At 40.5% G+C, this 22,795-nt stretch overlaps 1 protein-coding gene across 2 annotated transcripts in view; it reads right to left on the reverse strand.

The window, feature by feature from the left end:
• RANBP3 (RAN binding protein 3) overlaps nucleotides 1-22,795 on the reverse strand; it is a 48,923-nt gene continuing 26,128 nt past the window's right edge. For both annotated transcript variants that reach the window (XM_040589166.1, XM_040589167.1), the window contains 13 exons: nucleotides 20,812-20,883; nucleotides 19,909-19,974; nucleotides 18,708-18,800; nucleotides 17,514-17,617; nucleotides 14,855-14,974; nucleotides 14,124-14,227; nucleotides 11,744-11,822; nucleotides 10,767-10,869; nucleotides 9,748-9,872; nucleotides 7,676-7,796; nucleotides 6,897-7,039; nucleotides 4,591-4,771; nucleotides 1-3,676 (listed from right to left, as the gene is read on the reverse strand). In XM_040589166.1, coding sequence (XP_040445100.1) covers nucleotides 3,633-3,676; nucleotides 4,591-4,771; nucleotides 6,897-7,039; nucleotides 7,676-7,796; nucleotides 9,748-9,872; nucleotides 10,767-10,869; nucleotides 11,744-11,822; nucleotides 14,124-14,227; nucleotides 14,855-14,974; nucleotides 17,514-17,617; nucleotides 18,708-18,800; nucleotides 19,909-19,974; nucleotides 20,812-20,883 — 1,355 coding nt within the window. In that variant the 3' untranslated portion in view covers nucleotides 1-3,632. The remainder of the gene's footprint in view (nucleotides 3,677-4,590; nucleotides 4,772-6,896; nucleotides 7,040-7,675; nucleotides 7,797-9,747; nucleotides 9,873-10,766; nucleotides 10,870-11,743; nucleotides 11,823-14,123; nucleotides 14,228-14,854; nucleotides 14,975-17,513; nucleotides 17,618-18,707; nucleotides 18,801-19,908; nucleotides 19,975-20,811; nucleotides 20,884-22,795) is intronic.

Below are 22,795 nucleotides of genomic sequence, written 5' to 3' on the forward strand. Positions count from 1 at the left end.
CACAGTGAAAAGTCAGTTTAATGAAATCTTGCATGACAAATTATGGCAATTATCATAATTGGAATTCCTAAAACTAGAGAAGATTATGGGGAAACATGGTAGACTTTCAAATATGTAACATGTTTCTAGAAAGGAAATAAACCATTTTCTACACTCACTGGGAGAACAAGAGGCCAGTCAAACTGCAGAATGGGACGCATCAGGAACAGTCATTTATGGCAGCAACACCGAAGCAATGGAATCGATACCTCAGTGACTGGGAACAGGGGGGACAGTCATTACAGAGAGGTTTTTTAATTCCTGCAGGCTTCTAACAGTCTGGACACCTGCCCTGCCCGGTTTCAGTGGAGGACTGCTGAGGACTAGTTTATTTAGATCTTTCCCTGCCCTGTCTCCTTAAGTTGCATATCATACATTGGGAACTGGACCACAGAAAGATGTTGTGACTACACATTGCCTTACCTTAATGTTTGCATTTCCTGTGCGTGTAACATTATTTGAAATTTTTACGGATAAGAGGTTTACTTCTGGTTTTACTAACACCACTGTTCTTGCAACATTTTCCTGTTCAGGCGTGCTCAACTTTGTTACGCTCTTCAGTCTTTTTTTTTTTCCTAGAAAATTTGAAAGGCTGTGCCATCAGTCAGCAGCCAGAACAAGATGTACAGGAATTGCTAACAACATCCACACACTAACAGACCTAAAAGCAAAGATGTAGCAGGAGGATGATACAAGCGGAAGATTGTTGTAAGGCAGCAAACCTGGTTATCACCAACCTCGCTTCTAACAGCCCAGCGCAGGGCTCAGGGCATTTTTTCTTTGCTTGTTTTCTGATAAAAGTTTCAATGTGGTTCCCGCATACGCTCCCATAGGGCAGTCTTACACAAATCTTTCAAAACACATGGGCATTATCTGGTTTTACCTGTCACTAGTTGACTAAGGTTTAAAGCAGAGAGTGAAATAAGTTTTGCTCTGCCCTAATAACGTCTTGCTGGGCAGGCCTTGAACTCAATCTGTGCCCAGTCTTGGGGGTGGTTCCCAGCAGTATTGCCCTCTTCACTACAAACATATACGCAATTCTGGCTGAAATAAATTTTTTATATCAGTAAACAGTTGCCTGATTATTATTTTTTTTAGAATGCAGTAGGTGACTCCACACCACCACTAAACCCCAAAGCAAGCACGCTTACTCCATTTTTCTGGATCTTCATGCACACAGCGTCAATTTCATTTTAGGCAAAGCACCTCAAAGTGAGACCCTGCGGGGAGCCCACGGGGTTTGGGACCAGGAGGTAACACCCGTTTCTCCACAAGTAGGCTCTGCTGGCCACGACACATTCATTTTCTTTCTGCTGACAACAAGCAGCGTTACACTGCAAGGCTGTTTGAAGAGAGTAGTTTACATCCGAGTATCTCAGTGTAAGAAGATCCAAGATCCAAAATGCAGATGACTTATCTGAACACACAGAAGTTCCCCAGACCTTGTGATGCAGAAACAGTTGCGCAGGTGGGTGTTAAGACACATGCTTCTGTTAGTGAGAAGGGGTGCATCGATAGGTTTGTGCATGGTTAAAACACCCCGTAACTGTAAGGAAGGAAAAAAAAAACAACCCAAAATGCAGAAAGGCATGAGCAGACAATCCAGAGAAATCACAATTGCACTGGCACAGCTAATCATTAGCCCTTTTCACTCCCTGGAAAAGGAACCCAAGCTGTTCCTTCAACAGGCTATGGGGAAAAGCAAAGCACCCCCCTGCCCCAACAGCTTCAGCCCCCAACAATGATTAACAGCAATTAACAGGTAAAAACATGTTCTTGATTCCTGGTGAAGAAAACCGGGTTTCATTATAATAGAGACAATAAGGACTGTTTTGCTATTTGAGTAATTTCCAAGTTGCTTTTGTGCTACAACCTGGCTTTTCATTTTCAATTCATGCTACATTAAATTCTTCCCCTTTAATTTTCTTTTAAATGGTGCATTTTAGATCTCCTTAACCTACAGGAGAAAGAGCAAGCAAGGTAAGAAATAATCTCTCAGTAAACTATTTATAAAGTAGAACATTTTGGGGAATTTATAGGGAAGGTGACCTGGTCACTGGTCTTAGTGACTACCAAATTCCAGCTTTCCTGGACAACAATATACCATATGTTTTCACAACAAAATAAGCCTAAATTTTCACACAGAAGGCCAAAATTTGCTTTGGATGTTTTCTAACAAAAGTGAGTTATGGTTACAGTAGGAGTACTTCAGAATTACACACAGGAAAACACATTCTTGCTTTTATTTTGGTGGAACAGAATACAATATCCTTCAGCCCAAACTATTCAAAGCTGGCAATGTTACCTTTTTCTTCATGCTGCAAGACTTCAGGAAACAGAACAGGGATAGGAAGGGTTAGAAGTTAATTTTCTATTTAAGGCCGTTAATTCAGCGAGATATTTAATGTACTCAACTTTAAGCATGAATAGTTGCATTGACTTCAGTAAGATTATTCACATGTAGTTAAGTCAGGCAAGTGCTTAAATGGCTTGTTGAATCAAGCCATTAAATGAGAGCTGCTTTATTATACAGATTTATTTTAATGGCTGACAAAGCTCATTACATGAGCCTATTTTATTCTTCCAAGGGCTAACAGCTGTTTCCTCATCAACTTTTCTGAAGGTGTAACCTGCATGCCTCCTACACTTCATTGTAGCCACAGAAACATAATTTTCTAAGAAAAATTGTATGCGACATCTATTATATATAGTGGCTTAGCTCTCCCTTAAATAGTAACAGAAAAGAACAGTACAAAACAATAGTTTCACTTTTTCAACACACAAGAGCATCTTATTGAAAAACTAAAATAAAAAAGTATCACCACAATATAAATCCCCAAATAATAATAATGAAATGGGAAGAAAGAAAAAGAGTTAGCAAAACGTCCTGTGGACTTTAAAGTCTCTTATTACCGCATTAAAAAAAAAGCTTTTCTGGTGAACCACAATGTTTTGTTTCTCTGTTTACAAACCCACTAGACAGGGAACAATGGTGTCTACAACCTACGTTGGGATTAAAAGGTAAAAACATAATCTGCCCGATCTGCAGTCCAAAAAAAAAAAAAAAAAAAAAAAGAGTAAGAGAATGAACCCCAAAGGGCCATCAGTGAGCGTAGGAACTGGTGAGGACACGGCTTCCCTGCAGGTGGCAGAAACTCATAAGGGGGGAGGAGGGTTTACGAAAGCAGAATTCGAGTTGGAACCGTGTCGGAAAGTTCTATCTCGGAGGCCTGCAAGACATGAACTACTGAAGAAACAGTCAAAAGGTCCCAATGAAAAGCTGTGACAAGCTGTAATGTGCCATTTCAATTACAAGGAAGAGGGGAAATGTTTGGTTTTCTTTTTTTTTTTTTGGCTCATCAATATGATGAGCTTTCACATCCCAAACCACATTCAGGTAGTTTCCAAGTCTGCTTTTTTTGTGTGGAATCTACTGATCCAGACCAAAAAACCAAACAAACAGAACAGGGATGCACAGTTCTTAAGTCCTGGAGCCTTCAACACTGCCTGAAATAATAGCTGGCCTGGGGTATCCAGAGATGCCTGCAAGATGGTGTTCATAGCAGCCTTGCAAGCAGATCGGCTCACATCTGCTATGTGCTGCCAACATTCTGCCCATCACCTTCATCATTAGGACCTGAAACAAACAAAGTAGGTCTTTGTCATAATACGTTTTGTTTCTTGCCTTACAAGAGACCCTACCCGAGAAGCCTAGAGAAGCATCAGATTTAGGATTTCAATGACAGACGAGAACTGGAGAGTTCCCCCTCCCCCTGCTTTGTGTCCTCCTTCTCCAGATTTAAGCTGTCTGCTGCAGAATTCTATGCCATTGACTGATCTGGGGATCCCAGTAGCTCAGAAAAAAGCCCAAAAGCTCAGTTTCCAGCCTCTTCAATCCACCTGCTGCTTTTGTTCATCCTCATTTCTTTCTCCCTGCAGCAAACCAGGATGTAGAACTAGTCCCTGTCAAAGGCTGGCTGTTCTGCGCTCTAGGAAAGCAAAGCACAGATGAATCCCAAGCTGGGAGTACAGAAGGAAGCCTTCCTCAAACTGAAACCTAGTGCTTTTCTTAAGTTACATCTCCTTATGTATAATGAAATTAATTACACTCTTTCCCTGCCCCTTCGTAAGCCTTCTGCCCTCAATAGCACTCCAACTCCAGAGTCAGTCTGGATCCTGCCTGCTGACAGCAGCCCACGACAGTCATCTCAGGTTTTATATGCAAGCCAGCGTGGCCGAGGCAACAAAACGAAACCCCCAACCCCCTTAAAAATCCTGTAAACAAAACTAGAACCAATTAAAACACAGATAACCTCTGCTCAACTGTGACATGTAACTCAGAAGGAAGCAGCGCAGGGGCCTTTTTACCACTTGGAGAAGCAGCAAGAAGTAGCTGCATTCAAAAAGACAATTTGTGTAACGAGTTTTACTCCACACACCTGCGAGCAGCAAGAGGACAGATGTACACCTCTGATGTACACTTACAGAGAGGACAGCCTGCCTTAAAGAACAGAGAAAACGTATGGAAAACAGGAAACTTGTCTTGCTTACCACTTCCAACAGATCCTGAAGGTGCAATGACATCATCATCACTGTCTTCCTCATTTGATTGCGTTACCTCTGGCTCAGGTGCTACATTCTTGACTTCTTGCTCTTGTTCCACTCTACTCCGCAAGGCCAAGATCCGATGGTGTAACGCAGCATACAGCTGCCCTGTATCTTTAGAGCTTGCCTGTGTTTTTTTTTTTAATATTCAGAAACAAGAAAAAAGTGCAAAGAATTATAACAGAATAAACCACCACTTATGTAATACACACCAGTCATGCCAGATTTCACGATCTGCTTTCCAGTTTTCTCACACAGGGTTTTTCAAACTAGGTCAGAATGGGCTGTGGTGTGCACAGCAAGATCTTAGATATCCTGAACTCCGACGGAGAGAGAATATTCCTCTGCTCAGCACCAACATTCTCTGGCTAACGTGACCAGTACAGGCAGATTTTAAATAACCTTCTTCACCCAGAGTCACACAGCTTTCCTGGCACCTCCCAAAAGCTAAAAAAAGTTGGTCTTGCACAGATTTTTCTAGGTTCATCACTCAACTTCACGTATTGGTTAATCACAACCAAGTCACTTGAACGTTTCATGATGCACCAACATAAAATTTCAACTTAGGGTATAATCAGAAAACTGACTGGGCGTGCAGTCAGGCAGGTGATGATTCCAAGCTTTCTATTGATTTATTTTTTAAACACTCTCTCTCTTACACTGGTCAGCTGTTTCAGAGGGAGGCATTTGTGACAACCCGCCCAAGAATCTATCTTTGTTATTCTCAAAGGTTAGTGGCCATTTCATGCCTTCAAATTCAAAATCAGATTTTAGGCCTGTCAAACCAAGTATTTAATTCCCTTTGAATACTATGAAACTGTCTTCACTACATCGATTAAGTCAGACTAACTACTATTACCATGAGCCCAAGTTAACTGTAAGGTAACAACTGCACTTCTCAGATTCTTGCATAAAAAACTGTTTCCACCCTCCCCATCAGTCACCTCTACATCTGCAAAATCCCCCTGCAGCGAGCTGCAGTGAATAAGTTATTCCACACAAGATACTTTCCATCAGTACTAAAATCACTAGTGAACAACCTGATGACAGATTAACTCAAACTTTTCAAATCTAGGAAAAAAGTACTGAGAAAAAGAGTTCCCCATTAATTTCACAGCTTTTTCTAATCAATGGTTATTTGGTATCATTAAGTCCCACTCTGGGAATCCGGATCCTAGTCCTACAAACCTAATGTCAGAGGGGCATCCGACCATTTGTTGCTATTCTTTTAGCTTCTGATCCATAAGAACACTTATTTATTTCTTTAGCAACTCCTTGTGTAGAATCAGTGTAAGTCAAATGAATGCAATTCAGACCTCTCAAAACCCTTAAGTGCTCCCAGCAGACGTTAGGGAATGACCTTTCTTTCCTGCCCACTGTATCATGACCCCCCCAGTGTTTCATTAATTCTAATTGGAATCACAGTTTCTCCATTTAGCAATCATAGGAATCACTTTCACTGTCCTGCTACTGCTTGGAATACTGTATTAAAAGAAAATCAAAGTTAAAATGTGTTACCCTTCATTGTTAACACAATGCTCTTGACAGATTTAGTTTCACTTCCAGTGAACATCTATACATCCACCCACACCGCACACAGGCAATGACAGCTTTCTGCACTACAAGTTCTGGTAGATTTAATTTTGGTTAAGCTATTAGAGATTTATGAAATTCCTGTTTCCCTTTATAGCAAAAAATGATTTGCATTAATCTTACACTACAGTTATAGTCTCAGTAGGCACAGAACAGATATCATTACTCTGTGGACTACTCTTTGGACAACCTTGGGCAGCTTTTACGTGGAATTTCTTCACAACTAGTAAGGCTTTTACAACAAGCCAAGTCTGCCAAGCCCCTTGACTCTGGGGAGAGGGTCAGGGTAAGGAGGTAGGATGCAAGGAAGAACGGGAAGCAGAATCACAGCACGGTCAAGGTTGGAAGTGCCTCTGGAGATCAACTAATCCAAGCTGGTGCTAAAGCAGGCTCTCCTTGAGCAGGCTGCACAGTCACAGCCAGGCGGGTTTTGCATATCTCCAGAGAAGGAGACTCCGCCACCTCTCCAGGCAGCCTGTTCCAGTGCTCTGTCACTCTCAGAGCACGGAAGAAGTTCTTCCTCATATTCAGCCAGAACTTTCTGTGTTTCAGTGTGTGCCCGTTGTCACTTGGCACTACTGAGCATTACATCCACTACAACATAAGGAAGCACCAGTTTTTGTAGGAAGGTCAAGATGTAAACAAAAAACAGTACTCACTGATATAAGAAAAACTTTAACTCCCTGGTCCTCTGTATCCATGGCAGTGATCCGGATACTCTTCTCACTGGCTTTATCGATCTGCATCTGAGCCCAGAGCTTGGTATTTAAGATTAACCTGAGACTCCCCTGAGTCCTCATCACTAAAGCCAACATACAAGATCAGTTAGGTGGAAACAGCAAGCTCAAAACAGCTAAGATAACCATTCACAGAATAAAAAGCTAAGTCTCTTCACAAAGAATGTTAAGGGAAAGCCCTTACAACAGGAATCTTGTTACAACTGTTAATCAGAAGAATGTAGGCTATTTAAAGATTATCAGTCACATCTCAAGATATTTAGTCCAAAGTCTTATATGTTAATACATCAAAGTCCAGTGGTTGGATCTGAGCTGATAATCTCTGGCTAATGCACATTCCTGCCAGTCCGGACAATTGTGCACTATTCAGAGAGACCTCCCCCGCCACAAGCACCCTGTCCCAAAGTGCCCAGATCTGAAGAACACGACCATAAATTTCTAGTCAAATACTCAGTTGCTAAATACAGCTTGCTTTTGCAGGGAAAAAAGTAACTGCAACATTTGCTCCAATAGGAGGATATGAAAAGATACTCTTTGAAGGAAAGAGCCATAAACTGGAGCAAGAGAAAGGGTCCAAACTTCTTCTGAGTTGCTGTAGCTAAGACACAACCTAAAGTGGATGCAGCTGTGTGTCATGGAATCATCCTATGAAAATAGCACCGACTGTCATCCAGTACCTCATTTCCCCTGGTTCCTCTTACCCAGCCGAGACTGTAATGTTCCATCATCTGTTGAGGCCATATCATTGAGTCTGAGAAGTCCTCGACCTCTTTCCACCCAAGACTGAGAGTTTTTATCAAATACAAAGAGCTTGCACTGAATCTGTAAGAGAGAACGCCTCTGTAGTACAGTGGTTGGTTGAAGTAATAATATACATCTTTAGTCACTACAGCCAATTAAAACAAAAAATCAGATTTCACACTGGAATTTTAAACTGTTTATAGCTGTGCAAACCAAAGCAGTTGTCCTCTCTTTTGCAATAAATCCCTCAGAATATGCTGTCTGGTTTCATAAGGTTTTATTAACAGAACTATATATTCTTAAAGAATACCTGTGTTCAAGTTCAAACAACCAGAATAATTTTCAGATAAGATTTTCTTCTGTGGAAGTGTCTAAGTTTATTATGATAAGAAAATGGTTAAGAGTCATCTATAGTCTTAGACCAGTCAGTTCTTTTACAAGAAGTCTTAGGTGCACTAAAGGTCATATTGGTTGTTGGGAAGACCCAGCACAACAAAACCAAAGCAAAGTTCTTCCTGTATTAAGGAAGAAAGAATGATAATGAGTTAAGATGTTTGTTCAACTATCATGACATGAAGTCATGAATAAGTAAGAGGCATTTTTCCTGCCTTCCTGGTTCATCAGTTTGAAAAAGTACAGCTTTTGTGCTTTCTAATGGTAGGGCTGTTCCTGCTTCCCATAAAAGCTCACTTCTGCTGGCCCTGCTGAACTTCTCTGCTTTATATCCCGTTCTCTAATCCAGCTTCATTGTCACTGCTGAGGTTTCATACTTAACACCATCACTCCTCAAGCTCCCCACATAAGTGCACGTACTAGGTGGAAAATATACTTCCATTTTCACTCCTTCCCTTTCATTTTCTCCACCACAAAACACCTTGCTCTGTATTCTTCATTTCTGCAACATTAACATCGTTCTGTCCGTAAAAATCCCATCTGGGATTCCAGTGCGTTAAATTTCACAGGAAAAACCCCAGAAAATAAGCGAGAGGTCTGTTAAGTTCCAACACATGCACATCAGCCCTCTTAATTATGCAGCTACCAAAAGCTGTGGGTTTCCTAAGTGAAACAGGACTCATCTCTTCAGCATCTTGTTTGATTACATGAAGCATCCAAGAATTTCTGAATTATATCGAAACAGAGAAGTACCAGAACAACTATTTAAAGCCTGTTTATATCTGGTAAAAAGACAACCAAGGCGGCAAACATTATGGGTTATTTTTTAGGATAATACGAGTATAACTGATATACATTAGTTGCTGACACAGTGCATCTGTTTGGTGTCAACAGACCAGCATGTCTGTACGAACAAAAAGCTATCCCTAAAAAATAATGCAGTTCAAGTGCTGAGAAACTTAGAAGATAGAGAAAAAAGCCCCCTATAATTGGAGGATAAAGCAGAAGGGGGAATTATATATACCACTTCGTTTTACATGAATGAAAGCCTCGTACGCTTTTCTTAAGGACATACTGAGGTCAGTAAGTATATTCAAGTTAATGAATAACTACAGTCTTTAAAAAAAAATCACAAATAAAAGCAGGAGTCTAAGTCACGACCAAATGCCCTTTAAACATCACTATTTCAATTCGGAACCTCAAGACAAACTCAAATACTGTTTTATGGTTTCTGCTCTGCAAGAAGCCAGAGTGCTGGCATAATAGTCCATTCTGAGTTTTTAATTATTGTACTACTGAAGAAATTTTTTAAAAGAAGTTAAAAATATTTGGTTCATTTAAATTTTCTTCAAAGAATTGTTTTGTAGGAAATGGAAGCTTTTATGTGATGGATTCAGGAAAGTATGCTTAATATTCATGTGGATGGCCAGAACACTAACATTTATTCAGAATGAGGAAGTTAAGAAACAACAGAGTAAGGATCTGATAATAAACATCCAAGGTTTGAATTCTGAGACAAGAAAGTACATCAGAGATCTAGAGGACAGCAGAGTTGTAGGGAATCAGGTGATGTGCCTCCACTGGACATCCACATGAATCCCATAAACTCAAAAGCTCCTCTACTTGATCTGTTTCTTACCTGTAAGACATTACTTTCAGCTTCCTCCCCAGTAATCACTTCTACCTTCGCTAATAAACACTTCCTTGCTGTTGCTTTAGTGTAGGCTGCTGCAGACTCTGCCAGCGATTCTGAAATATTATTAGCTGAACAGCATTTTGAAAGTTTGAGAATGATTAGCATATAATTTTGTAATATTTATAAACTTCTCACACAAGTACACCAGAGTTTGGAGAAATAAAAGTGCAGAAGACAAACATTGATAGAAGACCAGAAATCTGATTGAAACAAAGTTAAAGCTTGCCTTTTAAGACTTGTTTTAAAAGCACAATATGACACAAAGAACAGAAGAGGTAAGTTACTGAAAAATTTTGTCCCGCATACAATATTTTAAAGCCTTTGCTAACACAGGGACACCTACATATCTGTAGGTGCCCCAGCAGTACTGATACTGCTACCAGCTATATGGTTGTGCCCACACACGTACAGCACAATCTTCCACTTTTATTTTGGCTTGCAAGCAGTTTGCTGGAGAACTCCCATAGCTCCCCAAATTTCCAGAAAACCTTGCCAATCTGAGGAGTCACAGAAGTCTAAAATCCAGCAAACAGTTCTCGGTTCATGCAAAACATTTGGTGCACCCGCTCAATACAATATACATTTGAGTCAGACATTCAGTCACTGGAAATGTAACAGAATTGTTAAACAGTTTGCCACATTTCTTCTACACTCCCAGTACCTGCCATGCTAATTCCCTCTGCTTTCATTCTGCTGAAGATACTCCCTTATGCTGCAGAATGACCACAAAACCCACCCACAACAGTGTGGCCTGTATGTGTTTAACATTAAAGATGAAAGGAGAGGAGAAACTAGCATCCAGCATGTCACCTCCCACCCACAGCCTCCATCTTTGGTTACAGGATAGTAAAGGCAACATAAAAAAAATAATGTTATTTTTTATAAAGGAACAGGATATTGAAAAAAGCAATCATTTAAGCAAGGATTAGCTACCATTCCTAAAACAATGTTTTGTTTTTCACCTTTCTCTGGTGTGGCTTCCTGAGAAGATGATTCAGACCCAGACTCTGTAGCAGCATTCTCCTTATTACTCTCCGTACTACCTTCATTTGATTTCGGTGGACTCTATGGCAAAAAGAAGAGGTGGTAAACTGAACACACACACACACACAGATTTTGCAGAACAAGACTAGCAATCGATTACAGAGGGAAGCCCTAGTGTTTATCAACCACGCAGCAAAAGAACCACCCCACGGATGACATGCTTCCACGGTAAAGGCTGTCCTAGTGCCCCAGCCAAGGGACCGAATGGAGCATGACCTGAGAACCAGTTCAAATTATTTTCCCCCGTAACTGACGCTGAATTTCAACCCTTATTTTGAAGTTGTGTTCAACAAAGCAAACTGATTTCAGCTACAGGTCAGCTTAAAGCACACCTGACTGAACTCCCTGCTCGGCAGTTGGATGGGTACGAATCCACAGCATTAAACGTTTCCCTTTTGCCCCAGCAATACACAGCAATAAAACCAGCAGAAAGCAGCGAGGCACTGGAAGTTACACCTTGGGCTGGTACACAACGAACAGAGAATCTCCTGAACCATACCCAGGTACTGAGGCAGCTGCCTTACTGCTAGCCTTGAAATCCCATCGCTGGGGGAGTCCCGTAGCAGAACTCTTCTCAGTTTGGAGGGGACAGAACATAAAACACCCTCAAAAATTTATATTGAAGCCACTTAAAGCAGCAAGCTGGGCCACAGAGTGCTTGGACTGGAGAACCACACGCCCTACAAAGAAGGTGCTGGATCTCCTCAGAGCTTGGCAGGGAAATCTGGGAGCACACTGCTGAACAAACCCCCATGCTGCACTCAAAATAAGCTACCCACAAGGGAAACCATGCTCCAGAGTGACAAATATTAAAGTTTCTCAAAATTCCCAAGTGAGAATCCGTAACGCAAACTGCTCAGAAGATGACAACGTTTCATACCCAGTGGATACTTACTAGGACCCGCTCACTCATGTTCTGTCCAAAAACAAACTTGTTGCTAGATGCATCTGCACTGTTTGTAGAGTTCTCTACACTGAAAAAAAACACCAGTTTTTATAAGTCAGGAAAATATCTGTTTATCTTCCAGTGATAAAATTCCTTAAGCGAGCAATCGTCACTGGCTTTAAAAATTAAGCACTGATTGACACAGAAATACAGGCAAAATTTAATTCTGTTTAGTAACATGAGAGCACACACTAGTTTTACAGAATGAGAATTATCCCAGAATGAAGGCAAATGATTTTATCACTGTAAACATCTTCCCTTTAGATGTCTAATTACATACTAAATGCTGAACACTAAGTCAGGGCTTACTGTTTAATCCTGTAACATACTTTTTAAAATAGCATTCTACATGCACAAAACTTGAACTACTACACATTCTCAGTCAATTTTCTCAGGAACAGAAAGAACTGAAACAAAACCACTTGCAATATTGTAACTGAAACAAACGTAGCAGAGGTAAGCAACGCCTTTTACTAGACTATCTGCAGTGCTACAGCCTCGCCAAGAAGTTTCACAATCAAACCTCGCCCTTACACCTTCTTTATAGGACAAGAATCCTCCTCCCATGCGGCATTTTTATGATATTTTTTTAAATTAACACATTTTAAACTCCATTTAGGAGTTTTACTATTTTACTGAACTATAGAAACTTCACAAGTCATCGCTCATCTGCCTGCCCTTCAGGCATATCTTTCTAAAACCTCACCACGCTTCCTAAGTGAAGGTGCAGACCGCTTGAAATCAAGCCTATGTGCATTTCACCAGGTTTGGAAAATGCGGGGACGTACGTCACTACACAATTCAAGAAGAACCAAACTTGAAATCGTGCAGGTAGAGTTGCTATTTCTGAACAAGGAGATTCCAAGAACAGAGGAAATCCTCAGAGGCAGAAAGTTTTGCCTACTAAGGGAATTAAATACTACAGTTCTGAGCTCCAAATGTCAACTGGGAACTCAACGGGATCTACTGGTACCTGCCATGGCACCTGTTTAAGGTGCCATACAGTTAAGGACTCATAGTATGTTACACGCAGGGAGGAGTTTTCTTTTTGCAAGTTCATCATCATAATGTCTTGCCCTCCCAGCTAAAAAGCAAAGCCACCACCACTTAGAGATACTTAAGGTTTGTGTGTTTTGTTGTGTTTTTTTTTTTTTTTAAAGGCAAACCCAAAACTAGGTTTCTGGTAATTGATCTACCATGAATAAATCTTCCTAAAGTGAAGACTCAATTGAAATATGATACAAGTTGAAAGATATGAACAAATATTCCAGTATTTGGATGTTATTGTCTGTCAAATCTGATTTAAAAAAATCTGACATGTCTCTGGAAAGGCATTGACCTGGCATCCACACAGTCACTCTGGGGCGTTCTCTGCCTCTCCAGCGCATCATCTGAAAAGCTCAGTGTTGAAAGAGATTCAGGCTGCAAAACTGCCTAGTGCCAACTTCATGGTGAACAACAGGGTCTTAAAAATGCAGAATGTAAGGACAAGGCAAGCACACTTTATGGGCGCTTTTCTTGCCATTATTTCATGACCTCAATCTGCAGTTCAGGTTCTTCCAGGAGCAGAGATGCCACTATCACTCTCAGTGGGATTTGCCCCCATGCTTTTCCAGTTATTACTTGTATTCACAGCTGCATAGTACAAAAATCCTGTCCGTTTCCTATTCTGTAACACTTTTTTGACCAATATTGAGCTAACATTTTCAGAGCCATACTGACATCTTAGCCGTAAGTGAAGGCTGTCTGTTGAGTTCACCACTGTATATAGATAATTAGCACAATTTTCTCCTGGCTGCCTTATGTATACCTACATCAAATTTCTTCTGATACTACTGCCTAATCAGAAATTCTCTCAAAGACCTCCCAGTTAGGCTCCTACTTATTCATACGAACACCCTGTATTGCTCTGAAAAGCTTATTATCACAAACATATAACTTTTAAACCACTTTCCTTTATCCCTATCATATATAAAATGCACTGAACAACACAAATACAGCACGGGTCTCTACAGGATTCTACTGACAGCTCCAATTTATTCCATCGGTGTTTCCTTCTAAACATTCGTGAGAAGACTTCTCTTATCTTATGCTTGATTAATTTACCAAAGAAGCTTTGTGAGGACATGGTCAGGTAAATGGAGCCAAATGCATCTCCCTTGACCACGATTGAGCATTCCCCCAGATCTGAAGTTTGCCACCTCATTCATCAGAAGCCTGGGTCCCCACTGACCCAGTATAACCCTGCACCCAACAAAGAGCCGATGTTCAAATAATTTTGAACACAGAATAAGGAAAAAGCATCATAAAGGTTTCCCTGTAGTCTCACCTGGAACTGATGTACTGTAGAAAATAATTTGTTGCAGAAGGTACATCTGATGTAGGAAGGCCAGCGTTCTGCACATCGGCAGTTTCACTGCTTTCATCTCCTAGCTATAAAAGAACAAGTATATATTGACAGTTTTTACCAACCACAAAATTTTGAGCTCATTCTTTCCCAAGCCAAAGTTCCATCCACAAACACATTCTACAATAAAACAATATAAGCCTATGGTCAGTACTACGCTTCCTTTTGTTATGCTAGGAAACCCTTGCAAACCTGTCTTCAACAGGAGGTACCAACAATCCAATTATTCCATGCACCGGTTTGAACCCAGGCTGCCCTAATTTTCTTTTCTCACCTTTTCCATGAAGTCTTGGTTGCATGGGAGCATCTTAGGAAAACATTTCAACTTAATTCTCACCAAAAAGGTAAGAGAAAGCATAACATCATGCTTTAGACGTTACCTGTGACTGCAGTAGATTTGTTTATTTGAAAAAGCTTCTTATGCTGGAGCGTATTAATTTATTAATGTCTAGAAGACAAGTTTTACTAAACAGCCAAACTGTGTTCACAGCTTCTATTTTTGCATACATACATGGAGGTGTTAACCCTGTTATATAGCGGCTTCAAAGTACTTTATAAACTGTGCAATGCTCATGCCAACAAATGATCTGTTCCACTGCTGCTCAGCCTTAAATACATCAACTCAGTGTCAAGATAACGAAACACATGTGTACCTTAACTCTATCTCTTAAGTTTTGCCCAAATACAAATGCTTGCTGTGCATTTAGTTCCGCCTTCTCACAGCTGTCACCATCTGAAGTATTGTTGGACTCTCTTTTCTGACATTCGCCCGCCTAAAGAAAAGAAATCGAAAACTTTAGCCTAGGTAATGGAGTTTCTCTAAACAAAACCCACGTGTTACAACATGGTGAGTCACACTGTCATTTACAATGACAAGTAACATCAGAGCTATGAGGCAAATTTTGAATTAGAAAAAAAAATAATAATCCTCTGTTGTTGTTTAGAGCAGACAGGGTTAAAGAAGCATTCTGTTGAACAAAAGGAAAAGTTACATTAGCTTAGGATCTCCTTAACAGGTCCTCCTTCTGGATAAGCATCGGTACCTCCCTGCTGCCAAAAGGGCTGCACGGTGGGCTCAGCTGCCCACCAAGCTTCCCCATACATCTGATGACTTTCAGCCACCAGACTCTCCCCCCAGTCAAGGGAGGCTGGCTCGAAGGCTGGAGCTTGTACCCGTTTAAGGATCATGTTGTTTAGGGCTCCTGCAGTTCCCTGCGGATTTTCAAGACAGTCAAGGCTTCGCCCAAATAGCTACAGGCTACCACAGAGATGCTTAGAGCAGGACAACAACGGGGAACATTTTCACTCCACTACCTCGTATAAGCACAAGGCAGAGACCTCAAAGAAAAAAAATCTTTTCTGCCAGTAAAATAAGACAATGACTCACATCTGCTGTAACAAGGGCAGAGTAGGCTCATATATAACCGCAAAATGCCATGTACTTGCCCTCACTTTCCCTGTGGTACATCAAACCTACACCACAGATCTGCCTAAACAATCACTGATACAAAACCTCTAATTCCAGATGTAACCATTCATCCTTATCAAGCAACCACACCTTCTGCAGACAGACTCCAGCATTTAATTGCTGTGCGAACTCCAGTTACAGCTGTGACAAAGCTTCACGCAGGTGAAGCTGACTACAAATGCCAAGAGAATGAAGAATATCCCACCACACTCCTTGATAAAATTGCAAATGTTCAGTTATGAAGCTCTATACCATTTAACACTCAGCTTTCAATGATCCTTAACACCCACATTTAAGAGCTCTCTTCTACCAGAAAGTGTCCTCCTAGGTCAGTATTTCTAGACTTTCATTAAAATCAAGGGGACTTCTGGTTAAAAAGTTAAAAATGTATAGAACGTCTCCCTAATGGCATAAAGAGGTAACAAGCCTGTCCTACAAAGCCTTCATACTGATCCATGCAATGAATTTACTTGCTGCTGCTGAATTATGACAGTAGTCTTTCACTAAACCTTAAACTGCCATTCACACTTGAAGTCTTTCTGTTTAGATACTCAGACTTCAAAGTTAACTGAGACTTGAATTTCAAGTAAACCATTGCAGACACCAGCATTGTTAATACTACTTTTATGCTCAAAGTGTCACCAAAAAGCAATCCACTGTCTAATGAAGCTACCAGAAAAAAAACCCACCCTGAAAAACCACCCAAACCCCACACACCCTTAAAATCCCCCAGGTCTTCCTCAGCATCCCTTAAGATGCCAAGGATCTCTTGATTGTCAAGATCTCTTACGAGGCTCAATACCTGCAGGAAGGAAAGGACTGGACACATTTTGCACAGAACAGGGAATTACCTCTTTCATTACTATTTAATTACTTCCAAAGTACCAAATAAACAACTGTTAACACTTCGATGTCTTTACCTGCCCCCTCCCTCCACTGTTACCTGTAGGGAATTTATTTGTTGCCTCTGGGGTTTTACCCACTATAGCTCCTGTCTCTACACTTATGTTACTTATTTGCTTCAGCTGCCTGTATGCATTCCACCCTCACACTTACCAACACCATTCCACATTCAATTGTTAGAAACCAAGCCAGGATCTGTAAAGCCATCCTCCACAGGCAGGGGACTGGGTTTGCTAGGCAGTCCCAGGAGGAAGACTGAACATGTGCGAGCTGCTCAGTTTGCCCAGCTCAAAACCAAAGCCCTTTCAGATGAGACCAGGAATTCAGTAAATGCTTCCCAGTCTCCGGCCTGCCAGGAGCACCAGTCAGACCCAGCAACAGCCACTGGAGGAGACAACAGCTTCCCACCCCTCTGTACTCCTCTGACTCTCTCTGCATGCAGAGTAAGTGGTGAACCTATAGGAGGAAGATTTATTTTTTCATGCGATCTGAAGAGATGGAAAAGCAGCATTGTGACCATCAGTCCACTGAACCGAGGCACCCAAGTCACAGGAATCCAGTGTTTGTGGTAGGAATGGCATCAGCCAAGCAGCAGCAAGATTTTACAGCACAGCTAGAAATAAAGTTAGGACTAAAAGGAACCAATTAGAGTAGAAACAGAACTGAGCAATTTTTTTTAATATATTTTGTGAGGGAAAATAGGTATGAAAAACCATCCGAAACTGTGGGTTCAGTAAATCTTTGTTCTTGAGTTAGTAAAGATAAACATAGTATACTACTAGGACAGTATAGTCTACTACTACACCTAAAGTGTACTACCATAGTATGGACCTGTAAGGGGGCTATCCCTGATTAAACTGCTCTCACATTACTAAACAAATAGGCGCTGTTCAGAGAATGTTATTTTAAAGCATCACCTTGAGCATCCCTCTCCAACTCACCTTGTCTTCAGAGTCAGAACTTTTCAGTGTTGCATTACTTAGTGATTCTGATGTGGCTGCAGAATCTGGCAGGATATTTACACCATTGGTGCCACTGCTGAGAACTGCAATAAGAAATGAGAAAATGACACAAATTCTCTACATATTTAGACTGTCCTAAAAGTTTTCTAGAGCAAACTGCATGCTGTTTTCTTGTTTAAGTCCATGAAACACTGCAATGTAAACTATAGAGTAACCATATATTTTGCAAGAGACATGAGGAACACGATGCAGCAGTTATTAGCAGAATCAAAATGCCAAATACAAAAAAGCAAGTTATCAAAAGGTCACTTCATTCATACCAACACTGCAGGGACTTCACCACACACAACTTCAAGCAAGGACCCTGCCCCCAGCCAGCAGGGCTCCTCTTTGGGCTGACCTAAGTACTTACATAGCAAACCCCCATTGAAAACATGTACCCCAAAATTAAGGCTTCTGTAGAGTCCGATCTGTGTCAACCAGCACGCCAAGAAATCACGCTAGAAACATTCGGTTCTATGCCAGATTCAGCTTTAACTGAAGTTAATTCTGTTTCAGTTGAACTGAACTTCAAAGTAACAAGAGGTGGGGGGCTGGAGAAACAGTTTAGGAGATACGGACACCTTCAAGAGTGCTTTTGATTTAACATCCAGTTTTCAATTATGCCTATTCCAATTAGCTATATCAAATTCTGTAACAATACAACAAGCATAACATATATGACCAAACTTAAGAATTCAAATCATATCTCAAAGTCCCAACTCCAAATCGGTCCCCAAGCCTAGAGGCATCTCCCAGTGATTTCAGCGTTTTACACCGCTGGGCAGCTAGCTGAAGTCTAGCACTCTTCGGAGTGCTGTGGCTTATTATACCACAGTCAATGCCATCATTTGAGATTGTCAATCCATACCCTTAAAAGTCTCTTTTATTCCACAACCAAAGCATGGACTACACTGAAGTTAGAGGCTTGGCAATGTCACCCTAAAACTGAAGGTTTGACTGTGTTAACTCTTACATGTAACAGATACACTGAACAATTGAGATGTTTTTTTTTCTGAAAGGAGAAATCTAGAAAAACAAAGGCAGATGCTGAGTAAATACAAACCCGGACACTAAACTGATTTTGTGTTTTCCTTCTCCCTCTGTGGTATTCTAGCAACAAAAGTTATTTACCCATCTGCGAGAAAGCTTTCGGCTGTGGTGCCTGTAATACTGCTGGACGTAGCACGCTGCGCTGCTGTTCCTTCGGTTTCTGGCTAGGGAGACCTGCAAACACAGAGTTTTTTCAAGAGCTACAAAGCCTTGAAGTTGAAAAATTTAGCTTCATCTAATCTTCTCTGTAACTGCTTCCAACAGCACATACGATGGAAAACCAGAGATTTAAAAAGCTTCCAGCCCCTTTTTCCCCCCATCCTTCACCCAGTCTCAAAAGAGAATTGGTCCCAAATATAGAAGACTACTTCCTAGCCTTAAAGAACACTTCAAAATATATTCTCTGCCTTATCCAGGAAAACACAGGAGAATTTATGACTGACTCAGAAATAAAAGTAAAAATTTAAGAGGAATGACAGTACACAAGCAATCCTATAGATGCACTGACATATTATTCAACTATACATTCCAGGTCATCTTTTCTTCTTCCAGTGAAGTCAAGTCCAGATACTGGTAAACTAATTATTTTATTTTTAATTCCTCATACAATCAAATGTATTGGCAGTGTAATAGTCTTAGATGTTGTTTCATGTGACAACCTTCTGGCTTCTGAACTAACCTGACCTCTTTGGTTTGCTATAGTAAGATACACAGCACTACCTCTTTAATTCCTCTCTAAGTCAAAAGGCCCACTGACCTTAAACAACTAGAAGAAACGACAAAAAAACCCCACCTAAAGACATCTTAACATCACGTCTACAAGGCAATGGCAATGCCTGAAGGCTCAGTTTTCTTCATTGAAGAAAACAAAGATGAACAATTGATTCAGTAAAACACTGCAACAGAAGTTGCTGTGAGTAACTCAGCTGAATATTCTGCGAGCAGGATCATTTCAGGCCACCCACATTCGAGGGGCACGACAACAATCGAAATAATTATCTTGAGTTCAAACATTTATATGAGAATTGAATCAAAGCAGGCCAAGCAGAGACAACGGGGAGATACATTTCAGAAATGCATGACTAATGCAAGCCAAAATTTGGATGCGTCTATATGCATTACACAGTGGCTAAGTGCAGAACCACTCCGGAGAATACAAGATTTTCTGCATAAACACAGATATTGCCGCCTTCCAGGCACAACAGCAGTTTGAGGAAACTCCTAAATAAATAAAATGCTAGAACTGGTTTTTTTGTGCTGTTGCAGAAAGCACTGAACTCACCTGCACTAGGTGCCTGACCATGGATAAGTGTTGGTGGCTTCAGCCGGAATCCGCTGCTCTTCTCCTCTACAAGCAAAATACAAAATTACAAGGACACAGCTGTAACACTCTACATACAGTCATAAATTATGTTTTCCCCACTGTAACAACCCACAAGTTTTATAAATATCCAACATAAGGACATTTCCAAAGAATTCCCTTCTTCCATAAGAAGCCTGAACTTCCAGGGATCACAGGAAATACACATCACAGAGAAACACAGACTGCAAGAAAAAAAAATTTCAAAATTGTTTTCCAGAAGAAACATGAAACAGACCATTTTAACAAGAGAAATTGAGTTCTTTCAGGGAAGGATTTAGTAGAGGTTTACTACAAGTAATAGAGGTTTTAAAGTGAGAATCAAACTAAGAAAAGGACAATCAAAAGTTTGACTGAACATGACAGTTACTAACAAGCACCCCCACACAGAAACCACAAACCACAGAACAATGGTGATTGACAAAGTGGTACTGTCAAGAGAGGAGCCACAGGTCATTGTTGAACATCATCATGACCTTAGATTATTGATCTGATTTTTAATATCAAAAAACCAGTATCCAAAGTAGATAAATGAAAAGTTCCCTCAAGTTTTACCTTGAGGTTAACAGGTGAGCACGGAGCCATATTGCAGTCTTCCATCACCACTCCCAAAGCATGTCAGAATTTCAATATTTGTTATTTTAATTACCTCCAACAAGTGTGAAATCAAACAATGAAGTCAGCAAGAGAACAGCTATAAGATCAGAACCATCACCACTTCCATTCTCCCAGACAGGGTCTTACTTCTGAAGTACCGGACTACTTTGGATTGTGACAGACTGACAGCAGTTTGCTGAGAAAAAGCAGAAAAATGAGGAAGATCACCTGGTTCTGAGTCAGAATTGCCAGTAGAGGGTTCACAGAAGCTTGATGGCATAAAGACGTTGTTCTTTGTTACTGCAGTCAAAGAAAAAGAAAAATAAAGAGAAGCTGTGTATGTTGTTCATAAACTCTGTTCCCAGACATATCAAGGCTGCAAATAAAAAATGATATTTCTTGTAATTTGTTTTATTTTGGGTTTTTCTTTCTTCTGAACTAAACCAGCTTTATAATCACAGAAGTAAACAGGTCATCCTCCATAAACCCTTCCTTAGTTTCTCCTGAAACAGAGAAAGAGCAAATTTATTTTGGAGAGAAGATAAAATTCAAAACGGGAACCCTGTGTTTTATCCAAACTAGAATTAAAAGTGACATCAGAATGTAAAATACCATTACAAAATATGTATAACATTTCAAAGGGCCTCTGCAGAGAGTGCAGAAAGGAGTGTAACACCTGCTAAATAGTGTAAGATAACACTGGGCTCCTCAAAAGGCTTACGAGTGACAGCAGGGGTTGCACTAAGAGCTCAGCAGCTTCTGTTTCAACTGTCCTGCAAGGATAAAAATTCTACAGAAAAAGTACATGAGAGTATCTGCAAGTGTCACACGCAAGAAGCAAAACAGTCAACAACAAAGAAAAAAATATTTGAAAGGAGCAAAGAACAGATTCTTTTCCACCCTTTGCTGGGCGCTGAACTTCTGTTCAGCAGCTGAAATACTTGTGGTGGTGTACGAAGAATCACAGATAATGCAGTTTAGAAAATGTGATGATCACAGCAGGAGGTAGAGGCATCAACAGTCACAAGGCAACAATAGTAGGTTGGGGATTTTGTCTCCAACAGATCACCTTGCACGAGGCAAATACAGTATTTATCAGCTCTTTCTAGCTTTTATGAGGCTGCAGAAGAAGCTTAAGTATGCTGAAAAAAGAAAGGAAACTCATCTCTGAGCACTGTTGCATTAAAAGATGCAGGACTTGTGTTTTATATTTAAGTTTTAGATTCCCCACCCCATATTTGCTTCTTTCCTCTAATTCCATCTTTTTACGATGGTCTGCCTTAAGCTTAAACATGCTGTGAGTTTCATATAAGCAAAATTTCCCTACCCTTGAGAGCAACGTAACAACAACAAAAAATTTAAGAGGTTTAGAAAGCAAAAGATTTTCTGTAAACCAAGGCCATGGGATACTGTCAACAATATTTATTCAAAGAAGCCTTTACGGAAGCTGTAATTCCAGAGGTCACCCTTTGACAACACCACACATCAGAAGAGAACAGGGGAGTCAAACAGAGACTGAACAGCCACATCCAGTCAAAGTGTATTAGCCAGGCAGATGCTCGAGAAAGCATGCTGGCTCCTGAAACATCCAGTATCGAACCACAGAACAGCCAAATAAATTGTTCTCCTCCGCTTCTTAACAAATGTTAGCGTTAAGCAAAATCTGAGATTTTAGAGATTATAATTTAAAAGATAAAGGCATTACAGACGATTATAGGAACTAGGAATATAAAGTCCAATAAATAAGGAAGCACCTAACAGGCCGTACGCATTCTGTTATCCTAACAGAAAATCTATAGACAAAAATCACCATTTTCACTATTTTTGATGAATGCACACAGCATTCTTTTACGAAGAGTGATCGGCGAGCAGACGGCAGCAGCATTGGTCCCCTGAACCGTCCGCAATTAACAGCGCTGCCTGCGCCCTGAAGCCCACTAAGCTGCACTCCAGAAAATCTAGGTCTTAGGGGAGGAATTCCTCCTGACACAGACTGGCAGCATGAAAATAAAATATCACACCCATAACATATCAGTAACTACATTTTTTAATTCCATAGTCACTTATTTCTTTGAAATTAAAAGCAGAAGAACTAGGTTTTCATCATTTAGTCGCACTTCCCAAATGTGCTGGATATTAGAGGAATACTTTTTTACCATTCTCATGTTTACTGTTTGTCTCCTCTCCTTTATTTCAACTGAGATGATGGAAA

Source organism: Falco naumanni, chromosome 4, assembly GCF_017639655.2.
Source record: "Falco naumanni isolate bFalNau1 chromosome 4, bFalNau1.pat, whole genome shotgun sequence".
NCBI lineage: Eukaryota > Metazoa > Chordata > Aves > Falconiformes > Falconidae > Falco > Falco naumanni.